The sequence below is a fragment of the Adiantum capillus-veneris genome, chromosome 14, assembly GCF_014529385.1.
Source record: "Adiantum capillus-veneris isolate H3 chromosome 14, ASM1452938v2, whole genome shotgun sequence".
Lineage (NCBI taxonomy): Eukaryota > Viridiplantae > Streptophyta > Polypodiopsida > Polypodiales > Pteridaceae > Adiantum > Adiantum capillus-veneris.
Window position 1 is genome coordinate 147851492 of NC_140944.1, and position 18920 is coordinate 147870411.

Sequence of the window (18920 nt, forward strand, 5' to 3'; positions counted from 1 at the left end):
CCTACACTCCTGCCTACCACAGAGCTTACTCCACAGGAGTGGTGCAGTGAGAGAGAGGAGTACTCGGAGCTCATCAATGGCCTGACACTCTCGTTCATCTGGCGGGCCCGCTGCTTCTGCATCTTTGAGGCTCGCCTTGTACCACCAGCAAAGACTGTTCGCGATCTTTGGCTAGAGATGATCCACACTCTCAAAGGACAGCTCGAGAGACTCTAGGGCAGCTCCGACCGCATGCCGGAGCGCAGAGAGGCTTTCCTTCGACTCTGGCGTCCTGGGCCTTTTTTCACCATGGTCCAGGGTGTACTTAGATGGCACTACCGTCCACCTGTGTGGATTTTCCCTCCTCCCATTTTCTTGATTAGCCTCATTGTACATATGGTGTTTTTTTTTCATTGGGAGAGTCTCCCCATCATGGTTGTTGTAGCCCTCTCTCGAAGAGGTGGTTGTAGCCCTATGGGTAGTTTTATTAACTAATAGAAGGATCTTTTTCTCGGAAAAAAAAAGACGTTGTGACGTGTTTTGGCGGAATGATGCAAGCCACCCCAAAGTCTTTGAGAGAGAATTTTTGATGCTCTTGGACCCCTTAGATGTAAATAAAGCATGGCTCAAGCCCAAGTCCTTGTGCGTCCCAGCAGGGTGGGGAGCACTCACATGTTGCGGAGTCACGTGGGACTCCAAGACAAGTTCTTTCTGTCCATGAACAGGTGGTTAGGACGCCTATTTGACACGCTTTACCAGTTCAGCCAACCACCTTTCATAGTCCGCATGTTACATTAAATGGACAGGGAACCAGTTTCTAGGCTATGCAACAGGTTTTTCCACCACCCACAGTACATCGTGGGTATTTCGGGGGTGGATCACTATTTCAGAGCATGGCTGGTTATGCACCTGGAAACCAGCAATATATGCCAGGAATAGTGTTTGGGGGTATGCAAGGCATGATGCCAAACCCCATGAATGGTAACATTGGCATGCCAGCAAGGGTTTCAATGCAACCAGGGCTAGTTTGGGTTGCCACAGGGCAATTTTGGCATGACTGGTTTTTCCGTCCAGCAGCCACATATGGCACTAATGACGCAAAATGTCAATGGTCAAGGGGTGCCGATGTTCTATAGTACAGTGCCCATGTTGCAGACAATTCCCTATGATGATTTGGGAGCACTGGAAAAGCCAAAAGTATACAAAGAAGGTGGTACAACTGTAAAGTTTGATACTTTCAACGGCTTTGAGGATAAGGCAAAGGCTCTAGCAGTTTGATACAGCTTATGCAGGGGGAATTTTACAGAGGCCTCTAAGGTCAGGAAAGCTGCCACTTTCTTGAAAGGCAATGCGCTTACATGGTGCACGACACTGTTGATGCAAGGACAGGCGGTATACTTCAAGCAAATGTTTGCATCTGCATGGCTGTCAAATGAATTTGAAGCCGATGTCATGACGGATTGGCACCAACTCATTGCGGCTACTTGCAAGAGCCTACAAGAGTACAATCGGAGGTTTTGTAAAGCGTTGCTCTCAGTAATCTCTACAGCTTCGTGCCACTGACAGAGTAGATTGAGAAGTATTGTTGTGGGCTGCCTAAAGGGCTTCGAGATTACTATACAAAGAACAGAGTGGCTACCCTTACTTAGCTTATGGAAGTTGCCAACACTGGTCTTGCCTTGTTGAAGGGAGAGAACAGTGGGTTTTCGAGCAATGTGAAAGGGGGTCAGCAAAAGAAAAAGACCAACAAAGAGGTCCTTTGTAAAAGCGGCTCCTGAAGCTTCCGAGGAGTCTGAAAGAGAAGAGAAAGCTTAAGATTTAGTCGAGTCTTCTGGAGCACACGCCAAAAGAAAGAAAAGTTGCAAGACTATATTTGGTGAAAGTTCAAGAACTATCCACCTATGGATACAAAGTGGACGGAAGAGTGTGAACTTTTGAAGTCACCAAATGTATTGCAGCTTTACCTCGAGGCCTTTGGGTTACAGCCTACATATGCCCCAACTCAACGTGCTCAAAGGAGGGGTAATGATGGAGCTAGCACATCAAATGTACATACGGATTCAAAGCAATAGAAGTGGACACTGCTCTACAAACGCTAAAGTAATTATGCTCACTTCTATCGTAGATGAAATGACAAAAATATGAAGGTCTCATTAAGTCATTTGTATCTATGTTTCATGACCTTTCATGCGGATACATGTGACGATAAAAGGGTGCTAATCACACTAAATCATCTATGGCATGCAATCGAGGACATTTGCGATTTCAAGAGGGGGGTATATCACGAGGCTGTGGCAACCACTAACCTTAGTTGTTGGTTTCTTTCCCTTGATTTTATTTGATTTTTGGGACCCTCTTTTTGAAGTCACAAATGGCCGGACATTCTGTGGCCAGTGTGAAACGGTCGACCATCGAGAGTTTCAGCCGCAGTTGGGAAAGGCAGGTCGCCACGAGATGGTCGGGCTAGTCGGCACTGGAATCCGAGCAGTAAAAGGGTGTCTAGGCTCAGTTCAAATTAAGGCCCCTCGCCACACTTATAAGTTGGTGGGTACTAGGAAATTAACTCAAAAGAGGCAAATTGGACACATGGAGGCTCTAGATGCACTTGCCAAGTCTGCAAGAAGAGGGGCGTCCATTTTGAGAGGGGGGTTTGAATTTTGGCTCATAAGTGACTACTCTGTGTGTGTGAGTGGTGGGTGTAGGTGATCACAACTTTGATGGAAAGCTTGCCTTCTCCCTTGCTCTATGTAGCACGATAATTCCGCTCTTGTGCATCTCTCTCGCCCTTTGAATACAAAAACGTGATGCCCCGCTCGAGGGTTTTTTTCATCTGTATGTACAGTTGTGTCGGTTCATGCGCGTATGCCGAGGCAAGAGCCTCTCGTCCAGGTAATGGATTAGCTAATTGCTAATCCCCCGCAGGTACAGGTGAATTCGAAGAGATTTCACGTGAGAAATCTCGTCCGATTCAAAGGGCAAGTAGCCCGACAAGTACGGGAGTACGAGGAGTTGCTACGGATGCGACCGGCACGCAAAACGGAGCCCGAAACAGTGCATTACAGCCTGCTGTGTATTTTTGCAAGTTTAGGGTTTTGGCCCTAATTGATCCTTTATACCCCCAGGAGCTTCAAGGAGGCGCTGGGATCACTGTACAGATGATCGGGTGCATTTTCAGGACAGAAAACAGAGAATTCAACGTGCTGCAGATTCTCGCCAGGTTTGGGAAAGTGTCCATATGCGCTCGGAAAGTCACCTTTGGCATGGGGATGTTGTCTGTGAAGCCTCCTATTGCGGTTATGCTGCCAAAATTGGGCTAGAGTAGGCCATTTTCAGCCTGGTAAAAGCGGGAAATCTCGTAGGAACTTACAAGTTTTCTCCCAAGTTTTATAAGAAAAAAGAAATACCAAGAGGAGCGCCAGTCTTTGGGGCCTACAGGGTGTTGTTTTCTGCTTGGTAGCACTCTAGCTGCCAAGCCGTGGTTTGTTTGAAGTGTTAATTCCAATCACAGGTTTATTTGTGAAGTTCCTGAAGTTCAAGTAAAGTTTGTCAAGTAAAGAATCGGGTGAAAGCTAAAGTCTACCACCCTACGGACCGATTTCATGGTTCCGTTGCCGGGACAAAATCACTTTTTCCTTAAAGAGTGAGCCTTGGTTGGTTTGCGGCGAAGACACAGAGCACAGGAACTTAGAATTACACATGGCTGATAGGACAAACGACGCAAGGGAAGAGAGTTCCTCTTCACAGGACAAACATGCTATTCCTCTAGTGTTCGAGGTTGGCGAGAGTTCACGGCCACCGCTGTCTGTACCTCTTGTTGATTTGAATGCTCCACAAGGTCAAGGATATATGACTGGGCAACTAGACGAGGATGCGGCCAAATTTTTTGATTTGAAAGCTCCACAAGATCAAGGGTATATGACTGGGCAACTAGACGAGGATGCGGCAACTAGATGAGGATCCGGGCAAAATTTTTTGAAAGCTTGCCAAGTCCGTGGAGCGTGCGGCTTGGTAGCTATAGACATCCACCTGCATGGCACTGCCTCTCAAAAATAGCACAGCTCAAAACAAACCTTGGATCCTTCTCTTGCAAGCGATCTTTATGGCTTATGCCCTGTAAGATAGAGCGATGAAGACGGGAGCGCGCCCGATGCGCGACAAAGTAAGGGTGGGAGTGGCTAATAAGTCCGGGGTCAGGATGCAAAGATACTTCAAATAAAATTCCAGCACACTTTGAAAGCACCACCTTGCTTTGTCTACTCTTTGGTGGGACCGATATGCTTTCAAAAAAGCACACGCCTAAAGCTTTGATACCACTGTCACGAGACGGGGGCCACGTACCAACGGAAAAGAACACACTGAGCAGACTTTTAGCACTTCAATAACAACTAAATTGAAAGAGATGCATGACACATGAGACGGGTGTGGCGGAGTTCCACCCCAGAGAGCACTCGTCCCAAACCTTGGCGCCCCTTTTGATATTTCTTTGTATTGCTTGAACTCAATACATCGCTGATACTCCATCCTCCGCACCTCACGTAGAGCATGCCAGAGAATGAGCCCTTGGCTCATATTTAAAGGCCCTTGATGTCACGTGGACGTGGCAACTGCTAACTTTAGTTGTTGGTTTCTTTCCAATGGGTTTTGTTTTATTTTTGAGACCCTCTTTTTGAAGTAGCAAACGGTTGGACATTGTATGGCCAAAGTGAACGGTAGTTTCACCCGCAGATGGGTAGTGGTCGGCAGTGGAATTCGTATAGTAAGAGGATGTCTAGACTTAGAGCAAGATCATGTAGGTCCCCCTGTCGCACTTAGCAAGTTGGTGGATACTAGGAAGTGAACTCAATAAAGGCATAAAGTCAAGGTGGAACTACCAATAGAAAGTATCCAAAAGTTGGGCCACATTACACTTTTGGATGCGGTCTCAATGAGGATAGATGGTCAAATGACCACTGGGACCCCAACGGAATTATTTTCTAAAATTTAGGGAACTGCTATTTTGGGCCGCGAAATGTGTTCGCGTCATTACCTCCGGTATGACTAGGAGAACACTTCACAACTCTGTCGTGAAGTCAACTGGGCGACCAGTCGGGAGATTTTTAGGCGGCAACCCCGAAACGGGCAAAAGCTTGTGAATGCGCCAAGTGGCACATTTTTGTGCACTTGCCTCATACAGAAGAGTTGGCGCTGAATTTTAAGCTGACAGGAGCCTCATTTTGGTTTTTGTCACAGGTTAAGAGCTATGGAGTGCTTTCTTTCCCTCTCATGTACAGTGTGGTGCTAGAAGTGTGCCCTGCACGCTACACATTGCTCTCTCTCCCCCCTACGTGCAGTTATGTGATGCCCCACAAGAGGGCTCTTCATTTGACTGATGTACAGCTGTGTGGGTTCATGCTTTTGTGATGAGGGAAGAGCCTCCTTGAGCAGGAACAGGGGTAGCTAGCTGCTACTCCAAAGCAGGCACCAGTGAGGGTCATAACCTCACCGTACAAGTGCAAATTCAGCGCTGTGTATGCGCAGAAAATTGACTGTTTTTCAGCCATACGGACGCCAGAACCCTTGGGAATCGTGCCCCACTGGCAGAGGATAGCTAGTAGATTGTTTGGGGCTGAAAATAGGGCAAAAACCAGTAAATACAGCGAGCTGAATTTACTGTTTTTGGGCAGGAATCAGAGGGTTTACGCAATGCAAGTGAGATCCAGCAGGGGAATTGATTTCACGCAAGTTTTGGGGCTGTTATGTTGCCGAAATTTGGCCAAATCAGGTAGTGTCTAGCGGGATACAGGTAAAGGATTCCCAGGACTCTTCTTTGTAATTTACCCTCCCAAAGAATAAAGAAATACCGAAAGGGGCGCCAATTTTGGGGCCTACAGGTTGTCGGCGTCTGCTCGGAGCACTATAGCTTCTGAGCCGTGTGTGTACTTAAGTGTTAATCCCTGTTGCAGGTTACCTTTGCAAAGTGCTCTGCGTGTGTGTCTAAAGTAAAGAATTTCGGGTGAAAGCCAACGCCTACCTCCCCAAGCTTTTACCTACCGCCCCACGGGCCGGTTTCACTTGGCCTATGAAAAGCTATAAACTCAAATGCATCTAGTCCAAAGGCAGATGCCCAAAAGCTGCCAACACAAAAGCAGAAATCCGTACTGCTCTGCCACATCAGCAGTCAGCATAAAACGTGGAAATCCGTATAGATCTACCATGTTAGCATGCCAACGTAGAATCCGAAAATCCGTACAGCTCTGTCAACGAAAAATCCGGGACTCCGTATTGCTACCATGTCATCAACTCGCCACGCAATTGAGTGTGTGTGTGTGGGCTTGCTTTATTTTAATGTCTTTGGGTCACTTGGGCCCCATCGGACGGAGTCCCATAAATTGGCGGGAACTTCTATTTAAAAATAGGCCTCTCAGTAAGACTTTGCAAGTTGGTAAAACTTCTTATGCTGCTTCTACTTCTTCACTTAGGGTTTAGGCCCCTCGGCCAGGATCTGAAGGTTGGCTCCGTTCTTTAGTGACTTGACATGTCAGCAGTTTGTGACATTTTGTCACAAGACGGGCACCATGTGCCAATAGAAAAGAACAGATTGAGCAGACTTTTAGCACTTCAATAACAACTAAATTGAAAGAGAGAGACAACACGCGACACGAAGTGACAGAATTCCACCCCGAGAGTATTGGCCCCAAACCTTGGCGCCCCTTTTAATATTTCTTTATATTGCATCACCACAATATAAGCCGGTACTCCAGATTCTGCACCTTCTCTAGCAAGCATGCCAGAGAATGAGCCCTTAGCACATATTTAAAGGCCCTTTGCCTATAAATAACAATTTACATGAAAAGGCTTCAAACTCAAAATCTTTTGGTCCAAAAGCAATGCCAAAAAGCTGCTAGCGTAAATCACGCATTCTGTACAACTGCCACGTCAACAGTCAACACAAAACGCGAAAATCCATACAGTGCCACGTCATCATGTTAGAGAAAAATTCAAAGCGTCCGTACAACTACCACGTCATTAGCTTTTGCGTAATTCTTGGTGTGTGTGCGTGGGTCCTGCTTTTTAATTCCTTTATGTCACTGGAGCCCCATCGGACGGGGTCCCATAAGTTGGTAGGACTTTCTGCTGTTGCTTGTTCTTCTTAGGGTTTAGGCCCCTCGGCCAGTGATCTGCACAGTGGCTCCATTCTATAGGGCTTTGACACATCAGCAGTTTGTGACATCCCCCCTTCTTGAAAGAGAGTAATCGTCCGCGATTACAACATATTTGCAAAACAACTCAAGTTAGCTCAAAAACTTTTCAGGGACATTCCAAGGGACAATCAGTTTGCTATTTTTTTTGTTAAGGAGTTGGCTTCTCCTTTCGTCCAGATCAGAACTCTTGATATTCTGGCGTAGTAAAATAAGCCATCACACCTAGACCGCACTTGTCTTTTACGGGTGTCTTGATGCACTAAAATTACATACCCACGCAATCTCATCCAATTAGGAATATTCACTGGTTGGCACATAACAATGCAACACAAATGCTCACATATACATGTTACAAGACATAGAAACATAAAGCCGCCGATGAGCACTCCTCCCGCATAACCTAAAAAGGTCCGGGCCGAGAGATATAGAGGTCTTTTACAACCAAACGCTCCCCAGACTGCAGCCTGCGCTGAGAGTAACCACTGCTCAGACTTCTTAATACTCCTCCCGCATAACCATCCACGTCCGGGCCGAGAGTCACAACAACAATTATTTCACAAGCATACAACCAAACGCTCCCCAGGCATCGACCTGCGTTGTTCGGAGGTTTTCTAGCATACAACGGAACGCTCCCCAGACATTGGCCTGAGTCGTTCCGAGGTTTTCAAGCTCCCTAGGCATCGGCCTGCGTCGTTCCGAGGTTCAAACAATACCAAAACAATATTTCTCACTTCTCCATCCGGGAGTAAAATCACCAATCAATGAAACCACTATTAAAACCAGAGTCAAACATTTCAAATCGGCACCAAAACAGGTTCAAAACAGATACCATCCATTTCAAACAAACTCCAACAAGATCACCAAACAAGTTCTCAAACTGATTTCAAACTTAAAAAGCAATCTCGACATTAGTCGAGCTCGAAAAGTCAACTGACTTTCCATCCTGAAACCTGCACCAAAAATTAGAATTAGGTTCATTCTATAAGGTCGTAACTGAGCACAACATGGTCCATCAACTCTTGGACAGACAGTGTTTTCTTTGGCGGCGATGGTAGTCCCAAGATAGCAATCGCACTGGACCTCCAAGGTTATCTGCTCGTGAAGAGACATCTACTGAGAGATGTCAAGAAATTTCAAGTTATAATCTGCTAGGGTTTCCATGGCAAGCATTTCAAGATACCCCATTCTGCTAGAAGTTGCACTCCGAAGGAAGATGTCAGAAACCATATAACTTCGGGCAAAAATTTTCTTGAAAGCTTGCCAAGTCCTTGGAAGTGTGCGGCTTGGTAGCTATAGACACCAACATCTGCATGGCACTGCTTTTGAGAAAAACAGTGACTCGAAACAAATCTTGGATCCTTCTCTTGCAAGTGATCTTTTTGGCTTATGCCCCGTAAGACATGAGCGGTGAAGATGGGAGTGCGCCGGATGCGCGATGTATGAAGGGTGGGAGTGGCTAATAAGTCCGGGGACAGGACCCGAAGATACTTCAAACAAAATTCCATTAGTTTCTAGTTTTCTTTGTCTGCTCGTTGGTAGGACCAGTATGCTTTTAGAAAAGCACACGTCTGATGCTCTGATACCAAGACGAGCACCACGTGCCAATAGAAAAGAACAGATTGAACAGACTTTTAGCACTTCAATAACACCTGAACTGAAAGAGAGAGACGACACGCGATGCGGAGTGGCGGAATTCCACCCCAAAGAGTATTGGTCCCAAACCTTGGCGCCCCTTTCGGTATTTCTTTATATTGTAACTCCAAATTCTGGACCTTCTCCAGGAAGCATGCCAAAGAATGCGCCCTTAGCACATATTTAAAGGCCCTTGGCCTATGAAAAGCAGTTTACATGAAAAGCCTTCGACCTCAAAAGCTTTTGGTCCAAAAGCAATGCCAAAAAGCTACCAGCGTAAATCATGGAATTCCGTACAACTACCATGTCAGCAGTCAGCGCAAAACGCGGAAATTTGAAAAGCAGTTTACATGAAAAGCCTTCAAACTCAAAAGCTTTTGGTCCAAAAGCAATGCCAAAAAGTTGCCAACGTAAATCAAAGAAATTCCGTACAACTGCCATGTCAGCAGTCAGCGCAAAACGAGGAAATTTGTACAGTGCCACATCATCATGTCAGAGAAAAATCTGGAGCGTCCGTACAGCTACCACGTCATTAGCTTTTGCATAATTCTTGGTGTGTGCGCGTGGGTCCTGCTTTTTAATTCCTTTATGTAAATGGGGCCCCATCGGACGGGGTCACATAAGTTGGTAGGACTTCTTCTTCTGCTGTTGCTTGTTCTTCGTAAGGTTTAGGCCCCTCGGCCGGTGATCTACACAGTGGCTCCATTTTTCAGGGCTTTGACACGTCAGCAATTTGTGACACATTTCTTTAGTGACTTGACAACAGTTTGTGATAGTCATTTAGGTATTAGACCCTAACAAATGCGACATCATCACTCACATCAGAGACAAATTCGGGACCAACGAAGATGCTATAGTGGAATGAGCCTCGTCAATAAATTCAACGATAAATGAAGACAATCAGCCCATCGGCAATCAATCAACAACCGTCCAGCTGTCATGGATGCTTGAGAGTCAATCTTCTCGAGTCTCCTACAAGAAATCACTAGAAGCTTCCAGAAGTTTCTAGAGTCTTCTAGAAGAATAGTGTGGAAGATTCTAGAAGATTGAGGAAAGTGCTAGAAGGTTCTAGAGGATGGCTTGCATCATCACTTATGTCATTGTGTACATCATTGCTTCTGTCATCGCCTGCATCATCACCTATGTCATCATCTGCATCATCACTAGAAGGCACTAGAAGAATCTAGAAGGATCCAAAAATTCTAGAAGATTCTAACCTCCTCAAGTAACCTCCTCAAGCACTACTATAAATAGGGGTCTTGGGCTACAAACCCTTCAGTCTTGCCAACACCAGTTGTGAAACTCATGCAAGGTACGTCCTCTCCTAGTTCTTGTCTAGTTATCAAGTCTTGTTTTTCTAATTAGTCTTCTTAACACAAGTTGTGAGGCTATTGTGAGCACCTCTTCTCTCGTTCTCTTCTAGCTTGAGACGCGCTCATAATAGTTCACAAGAACTTGAGACTTGATTATAGACTTAATCTAATTGATTACAAGACTTGATACTTGATAAAGAAAACTTGATACAAGACTTGATACTTGATTAAGGAAACTTGATACAAGACTGAGTACAAGATAAGGCCTCTGATTGCAAGGACAAGACTCGAACACAAGACAAGAGCTAGAAGAGGGCTTACCTCACACGAGCCTCACAACTTGTGTTAAGAAGACTAATTAGAAAAACAAGACTTGATAATAAGACAAGAACTAGGAGAGGATGTACCTCACATGAGTTTCACAACTGGTGTTGGCAAGATTGAAGGGCTTGTAGACCAAGACCCCTATTTAGACTAGTGCTTAAGGAGGTTACTTGAGAAACTTTCTAGGTTGTTCTTGAGGAGGTTAGAATCTTCTAGAATCTTTTGGATCCTTCTAGATTCTTCTAGAGCCTTCTAGTGGTGATGCAAACAATGACATAGACAATGATGTAGGCGATGACATAAGCGATGATGTACGAAATGATATAAGTGATGATGCAAGCCATCTTCTAGAATCTTCCACACCATTCTTCTAGAAGACTCTAGAAACTTCTGGAAGCTTCTAGTGTTTTCTTGTAGGAGACTCGAGAAGACTGACTCTAAGCATCCATGGCACCAGCCTCCACGGACACTTCTCAACAATGCCAGAGGACGGGCACTAAAATCGAAAGGGGGAATGTTAACTGAGCCGACGTCAGTTAATAGAAGCTGCTAAAGACCCAAGCCTTATGAATGCACATTGAAGATGAATACGGAGAAGCAGTAAAGATTGGAGTTACACGTTTTTTACATTTTCCCAAAATCGCCATGTATTGTAATTTCCCGATTTATTTTAAGCCGTTGTAATATTTGTAATGTGTTACGGGCTCAATGGGAGTTCCAAACGTGCCCATGTTGCACTCAATTCCCTATGATAATTAGGAGTGTTGGAAAAGCTAAAACCATACAAGGAAGGTGTTGAAACTGTGAAGTTTGATACCTTCAGTGGATTTGAGGATAAGACGAAGGCTCTTACTTTCCTCCAACAGTTTTATACGGCTTATGCAGGGGAAAATTTTACAAGGGCCTCCAAGATTAGGAAAGCTGCCACCTTCTTGAAAGAAAATGCATGTTCATGGTGGAGGACACTGTTGATGCAAGGACAGGCACCCGCCACATGAGTTTCTTCAAGAAAATGTTTGCATCTGCATGGCTGTCAAATGAGCCGATGTCATGACGGATTGGCATCAACTCAATGCGGCTTCTTGCAAAAGCTTAGAGGAGTACAATCGGAAGTTCCATAAAGCGTTGCTCTAAGTAACTTCCTACAGGTTTGTGCCATTGACAGAGCATATTGAGAAGTATTGTTGTGGGCTGCCTAAAGGGCTTAGAAACTATTGTACACAGAACAGAGTGGCGACCCTTACTCAGCTTATGGAAGTTGCCAACACTGGTCACGCCTTATTGAAGGGAGAAGACAGTGGGTTCCATGGCAACGTGAAAAGGGGCCAGCCCAACAAAAATTCAGCAAAGAAGCCCTTTGAGAAAGCGATTCCTGAAGCGTCCGAGGGGTCAGAAAAGGCAAAGAAAGCTAAAGACTTAGCCGAGACGTCTGCTGAGCAGACAAAAAAACAGAAAAGAAAGCCTTTTGTGTGCAAGTCGTTCGAAGAGAAGAAGGCTTCAATGGTTGAGAACAAATGTTTTATTTGTGAGGAGACTGGTCATTTTGCTACAGATTGTCCATAGGAAAAGAGACCAGCTGACTTAGAGGAGAAAGAGGACAAGAAAGGAAGAAGCCCAAACCCACGACACGTTTAGTACCAGACCTGGTGGGTGATAGGCCGAACTCGAATGCCAGGAAGTTATGCAGAGCCTGGGGTAAAGTTAGGGATCAGACAACACTTATTTTCTTTGATCCAGGTGTTGTGGCAAACTTTATCTCATAAGAGTTGGCTGTCAAATTGGGCATCAAAGCTGAAGAGATGGGATACACAGCAGAGGCAGGTCTGGCATGTCTTGGCCACTCAGAGTATGTTACTCCGATCATTGAAAAGCTGCGTCTGCATATCCGATCGTATGTGGACACAGAGGAATTTTACATCATGCCACTGGAAGGGTAATGCGTTGTTGGGAAAAAGATGGAGTGCTGGATGCCTTCAACAAAAAGATCACCATGCAGCATAGGGGCAAAACCCACATCCTCTATGTAGAGCTTAGAGGGGAGTATGTCCCTATTGTGTCAGCTTTGGCTATCACTTCTGTAGACTGTAACGGCAACAGCCGAGGGGCCTAAAACCCTAAAGATCAAAAGCTTGAACTCTGAAGAGGATTTCCGTAAAATGCGTTGACATGGCAGTCCGTATGGACGATGACGTGGCAAGACAATACGGATTTTCCGCGTTTTGCATTGTTGGTGCCACGTGGCAGGCTCTACAGATTTTCGCAACTTACGCTAGCTGATTTCAACGCTATCTTTTGGGAGTAGATGCTTTTTGGGTTTAGTGCTTTTGAGAAAATTGCTTTTGGGGCTCTGCTATTGGGAAACCCTTGTACTGTTAATTAAAGAGCCCCTAGGGCCTAAGTCCAAAGAGCAACTGGACGCAGAGTCTGAGAGTAGAGGACCCTCAGGAGTTGTATTGTTGCGACTTGTTAAATAATAAAGAAATACCAAAAAGGGCGCCGGTCTATTGGGCCAGTGCTTCTGGGCACGGACCTCCGCCGTGCCGTGTCTCTCTCTCTCTCTCTCTCTCTCTCCCCCCCCACTAGTGGTTGAGGCGCTCACCAGGTCTGTCTCCTTCATACACCGCATGTGGTAACTTCCAGAGACAAATATGCCCGCCTTGCACTTGAGTCCTCTCAACAGTTATCCATGCAGGGAGATAACCAGCATGATGGTATGGGGAGATGACATCATGGTTTCAGGCGCATGGGTTCAGCATAGATAGATTGCCTCCATTCCAGTACTCACTAGATGCGCCCTCTCTGACTCTTACACAATCCGAGATCAACAGGCTCATCCGCCAGAACTTGACTCAGCTAGACACCAAGAGGACACGGATACAACCAACACAGAAGCTGGGCACGAAGATGGCTTTCTACAGAGAGCATCTCCTCCAGCTTATGGAGCTTACGAGGCCCAGATACATGGACACCCACTTGTCCCATGGGGTATGTGCTATTGGCCAGATACGCACATCTTCACACCAACTACGGATCGAGACTGGGAGGTACAATGGAGTACCAGCAGAGGCCAGGACATGCCCCCTATGTGACATCGAGCCTGAGATAGAGTTGCACTACACATGCCACTGCCCCTTCTACTACGAGATACGAGGCCGCTTCCATTGCTTGTTCAGAGACGGCTTTGGACCATTCTCTAGAGTCATGCGGTGCGAGGATCAGAGATGCTTGGGTTTGTTTTTGCTCGAGTTGCGCAGACACAGAGAGAGCCTGATGAGAGGAGAGGCTAGCCAGTCTCAGAGACAGATCATAGACTTCTTTAGAGCTGCCACTGGACACCCAAAGGAGTTACTACCACAGCAGAGCGCATTGCCTCACGCCAGAGGCACACTGATCGACCGAGCGATTGAGCTGGGGAGAATCAAACGCCCACGACTGCGGAGGACTACACAGCATCGACGGAGGCTGCATCAGAGGATTCGGATCACTTTGGCTCGACATGCACGACGCCCGGTCAGACTCCTGACCATGGAGGAGATTGATGAGATCCGCCAGCGATCGATGCTAAATCTCTTGTGATCTAGCTATCCCAGCTAGCTGCTTAGCTGCTTAGTTCACACCTAGCAGTTTAGGATTCCATAGTATTTTATTTTGTCATTCTGTCATTTTGTCATCTTGTTACTCTGACTTTGTATCAGATCCACCACATTGTAACTTTCTGGTCTCATAGGTCACTTTGGCTTTTTGAAGACGTTAATATAACATTTCATTTCATTTCTCTCTCTCTCTCTCTCTCTCTCTCTCTCTCTCTCTCTCTCTCTCTCTCTCTCTCTCGTAAAGTTCAGTGATTTCGTAGGTTCTATTCGTGTGTTGCTATTGATTTCTTACTTGGAGTATCCAAGCCCGTAACAATCTGCCCCAAGTAGGAAATGTCGCCACTGAGTAAGGGCATGTATAACTTGCTAACAACTCTTTCTCATAGATCTGTGCAACCTGCTCTAGTTGAGAGAACATTTTACTCTCATAAGATATGACATGTCCTTCTACACGCATCAAAGTAAACCTCAAATTGTTTCTGCAAATCTGGTAGAATCAACTGTTAACTAAGCCGACGTCAGTTAACAAAAGCTGCTAAAGGCCCAAGCCTTACAAATGCACATTGAAGATGATTACAGAAAAGCAGTAAAGATTGGAGTTACACATTTTTCACAATTTTCCAAAATGGCCATGTATAGTAAATTCCCTATTTATTTCAAGCCATTGTAATATTTGTAATGTGTTACGGGCTCAATGGGAGTTCCAAGCTATAAAGAATAGGTCAGTTAGTGTACCTAGGTTGCAGATTCAGTAAGTTGTGGAGCCCTAAAGGCCTTGGACGCCCGGACATTGCATATGTTTACCATAAGTATATAAGGCAGTGTGTAAATGGAATTAGGGTTCTCAGCCTCATTTGTTGAGACTGTGCACAATTGCTAACAGAAAATCCTTACTTTGGAAAGTTTCTTTTCACAAAAATCTAAGTAAACCTTCATGATACAAATGTCATCGTGCAACATTTTGAGCTTGCAATCAATCTGCTTATTTTAAACCGTAAAAAAGTCTTCCTCGTCAATTACCTTCTTATTTGCAGTGCTGTTATCTAAGCTACAGAAACTGCAGACCTTCTCTCTCATTTCAAAAAGCTATATTCATGAGATAGTAAATAGAGCCCTGATTGAAGATAGAAGAACACACCACGCTCAAGCTGCACTATGCGACTGATTAGAGCGGCATTATCCATGGTGCCATGATCCATAACTCGCATACCTGCCTTACCAAGAAAATAAAACAGTGCACACTCATTAACATTAGCTTAAGGACTCTACCTCCAATATAAACACCTTCAACCAACAAAACCTTTAAGAACGTGGTCATGCACTATTGTATACACTTCAATGGCTTACCTAATTCTGTTACGAAAAGTAGTAGAGAGAGTCAAGGTTAATTTGCTAGAAAACCAAGAGCCTTAACTGCATACACTGCTTTTAAACAAACACAATGGGATGCAATTCCTTTATCCTGTACAAACTGCCAATGTTTTATCAGCCTGGTGTACGTGCTCTCACCTTTTTGAGGATACTGTAACCAAGTCTTTATCTTATTAGAAGGCTGTGCAGAAGGATACCATGGTTGTTCATGAGATGAAGCTGGATAATGATAAAAAAGTACCCTGCAAGGATCAGCTCAGTGGTCCATGATCAACTAGATGATGATCAACTAGCTTTCAAAGAAAACAGGTTTAAGGGTAATTCAAAGCCACACATAGTTCCTCAAAAGAGCCTGTGATCAATTCATACATATGGAGAGGGTATAATGAAGCAGATCTGGCATATTGGGACCAAATTCCTTTTTTCCTTTTAAACTGAAGCACTTCCTCAGGAAGTGATGTGCTGCCACACCCTCCGTGATCCTCCAGCCTGCAATTGCACACGCCCCCGCTGCGCTCAGACTTCCATAAATTGCTCCACGATGACACAGAGCCATCTTGGCCGTTCTTTGCCGCTCGCACTGCCAGCACCGCCCTCTGCCGTCCTCATTCCTGTCTCACACACTCACCACTATCTTTATTGCTTGCATTCACACGCTGTTAGGCACACATGCATCCTTACACACAAACATACGAGTCACAACACGAATGAAGGATTCAGCCTCGCCATGGCAGAGGGACTCCGACGAAGCCCCCTCAACCCACCCCACTGAGTCCGCCATTCAACTTTGCTTTCGCCGGAGGAAGAAGAGAGTTTGGCAACTGATCTCTAGGCGACCTCAGTCATTTGCAAGATTGCCGGCATACACTCCAGCAGAGGGGAAGTTTGAGACTTTGAGCAGGCTCACCTCCTTCTGGAGGTGGGCAAGATCATTGGTGTGCAAATTCTGAGCCGCGGATATTATCAGCTAGAGTTTGAGAGTCTAGACATGGCAGCCAAGGTGCTACAGATATGCTGATTGGCTTTAGGTGCCGCATCAATGGCTGCCAAGGCAGCAAGAATCCCCATGGGTCACAGAAGCACTCCGACGGTAATGTTTTCATTATTTAAGTAGATTCCGAACTAAGTGTTACGCTCTAAGGACCACTCACCTGAATGAAGATTGGTTGTAAACTCTAGCTTGCCTTTCATCAATTTGTAGCCGACCGCGGCATGGTCCATATGTCACAAACTGCTGACGTGTCAAGCCACTGAAGAACGGAGCCACTGTGCAGATCACTAGCCGAGGCGCCTAAATCCCAAGAAGCAGAAGCAATGGAAGAAGATGACGTGGCAAACTGTATGGAACTTCAAATTTCGCGCTGGCTTGCCGACGTGGTAGACTGTATGGAATTCTATGTTTCACACTGACTGCTGACGTGGCAGACTGTACAGAATTCCGTGATTTGTGCTAGCACGTGTTGTCGTGGCATTGTACGGATTTCTGTAATTTGCACTGGCAGCTTTTGGACAAGATGCTTTTGTACCAAATGCTTTTGAGTTTGAGGTTTTTCATGTAACCTGCTTTTGGGCCTAGGGCCTTTAAATATGAGGCCATGGGCTCATTCTCTGGCATGCTTCTGGACGAAGGTGCAGAGGATGGAGTATCGGCTTGTACTTTGATGATGCAATATAAAGAAATATTGAAAGGGGCGCCAAGGTTTGAGGCCAATACTCTCTGGGGTGGAATTCCACCACTCCCTGTCGCATGTCGTCTCTCTCTTTCAGTTCAACTGTTATTGAAGTGCTAAAAGTCTTTTCAGTCTGTTCTTTTTCTATTGGCACATGGTGCCCGTCTTGTGACAGTGGAATCAGAGCATCAGGCGTGTGCTTTTTTGAAAGCATACCTGTCCTACAAAAGAGCAGACAAAGCAAACCAGAGACCCCGGACTTATTAGCCACTCCCACCGTTACTTCATCGCGCATCAGGCGCGCTCCCGTCTTCACCGCTCATGTCTTACAGAGCATAAGCCAAAAAAATCACTTGCAAGAGAAGGATCCAAGATTTGTTTCCAGTCACTGTTTTTCTCAAAAGCAGTGTCATGCAGATGTTGATGCACACTCCAAGGACTTCGCAAGCTTTCAAGAAAATTTTTGCCCAAAGTTATATGGTTTCTGACATCTTCCTTCGGAGTGCAACTTCTAGCAGAGTCGGGTGTCCTGAAATGCTTGCCATGAAAACCCTAGCAGATTATAACTTAAAATTTCTCGACATCTCTCAGTAGGTGTCTCTTTTTCAGCTAAAAACCTTGGAGGTCCAGTGTATAGCCAGGTCTTGGGACTACCATCACTGCCACAGGAACATTGCTTGTCGAGGCTTGTTTCAACTATTCAAGAATTTGTGGATCATGCTGCAATCGGCTACGACCTTATGGAATGTAAGGTGCAGCGGAAGTGAAAGTTGAACTTTCGCTCAAGATAAGTGCTCTGAACTGTGCTCAAAGTTCCCTTTACTTACGGAAGAAGGAGCCTTCCGTTCTTTTAGTGAGAGAGTGCAATGGACAAACAAAGTGATGAACATTGTGAATAAAGGTGCATGAGACTGAGAGATAGAGAGAGAAGAATACGTCACCAAAAACCCTCCTCCAAGGGCCCCTCTCTCGATGGCGAGAGAGACTATGCTATTGATTGCACAAATCCGGTACAAGATGCTGATGCAAGTTGCGAAGCTACGATGCAATGTGGATCTAAGACTCTAGACGATGGGGACGACGAGAACGGCCACGACGATGGCTGAAAATACTATCTTCGGGGGACTGTTCTTCTTCTGCTGAACTCCGCTATGTAAAACGCTGAATGTGCTGAGTCTACACGCTGAATTTACTGCTGCAAAGATGCTGTCTCTACTGCATGTAAAAACGTTGGTATGCTGGCTGTGAAACTACTGACATGCTGGCTATGAAAACGCTGATGTCAAGGCTATGAAAAACGCTGAGTTTCCAATGCTTCAAACGCTGGTCTGCTGGGTACAAAGCGCTGGTTCTTAATGAGAGAGTGCAATGATCACAAACAAAGTGAATGGACACTGTGCGTGTAAGTGTATGAGATTGAGAGATAGAGAGAGAAGAGGATACGACACTAGAGACGTTGTAAAACCCTCCTCCGAAGGCCCCACTCTCCTCGGCGAGAGTGGTCTACTTATGATTGCACAAACTGGTACAAACTGAATGCAGGGGACTGATGCAAGTCTAGGCTATGTCGACGACGACGATGGGGATGACCACACCGACCTAAGGGCTGAAATCTGCAATCTTTTATCTGCTGTCCAAAAACGCTATGGGCTGATATCTGCGGCAAGTCCACAATGGTGATTTTGGGGCTGCTTTCTGATGATCTTTGTCGCTGAAAATCTGCAAGTCTTAGGGATGAAAACTGCACTTCTTTAGGGATGAATTACCTGCTTTTGTTTGCTGAAAATGGCGATCTTATTTGTTGAAAACGCTAGGCTTGAGAATTTGCAGAAAACGCTAGGGCTGCAAATTGGAAAA

The 18920-nt window shown here is 45.5% G+C and overlaps 1 protein-coding gene across 4 annotated transcripts in view; it reads right to left on the reverse strand.

Moving 5' to 3' along the window:
- LOC147443326 (uncharacterized) overlaps positions 1–18920 on the reverse strand; it is a 102474-nt gene that overhangs the window by 43013 nt on the left and 40541 nt on the right. For 3 of the 4 annotated variants that reach the window (XM_086529216.1, XM_086529218.1, XM_086529215.1), the window contains exon 3: positions 15161–15232. In XM_086529216.1, the coding sequence (XP_086385342.1) occupies positions 15161–15232 (72 nt within the window). Of the gene's footprint in view, positions 1–15160; positions 15237–18920 lie in introns of all 4 variants that reach the window. The other variant, XM_086529217.1, reaches the window with a different exon arrangement.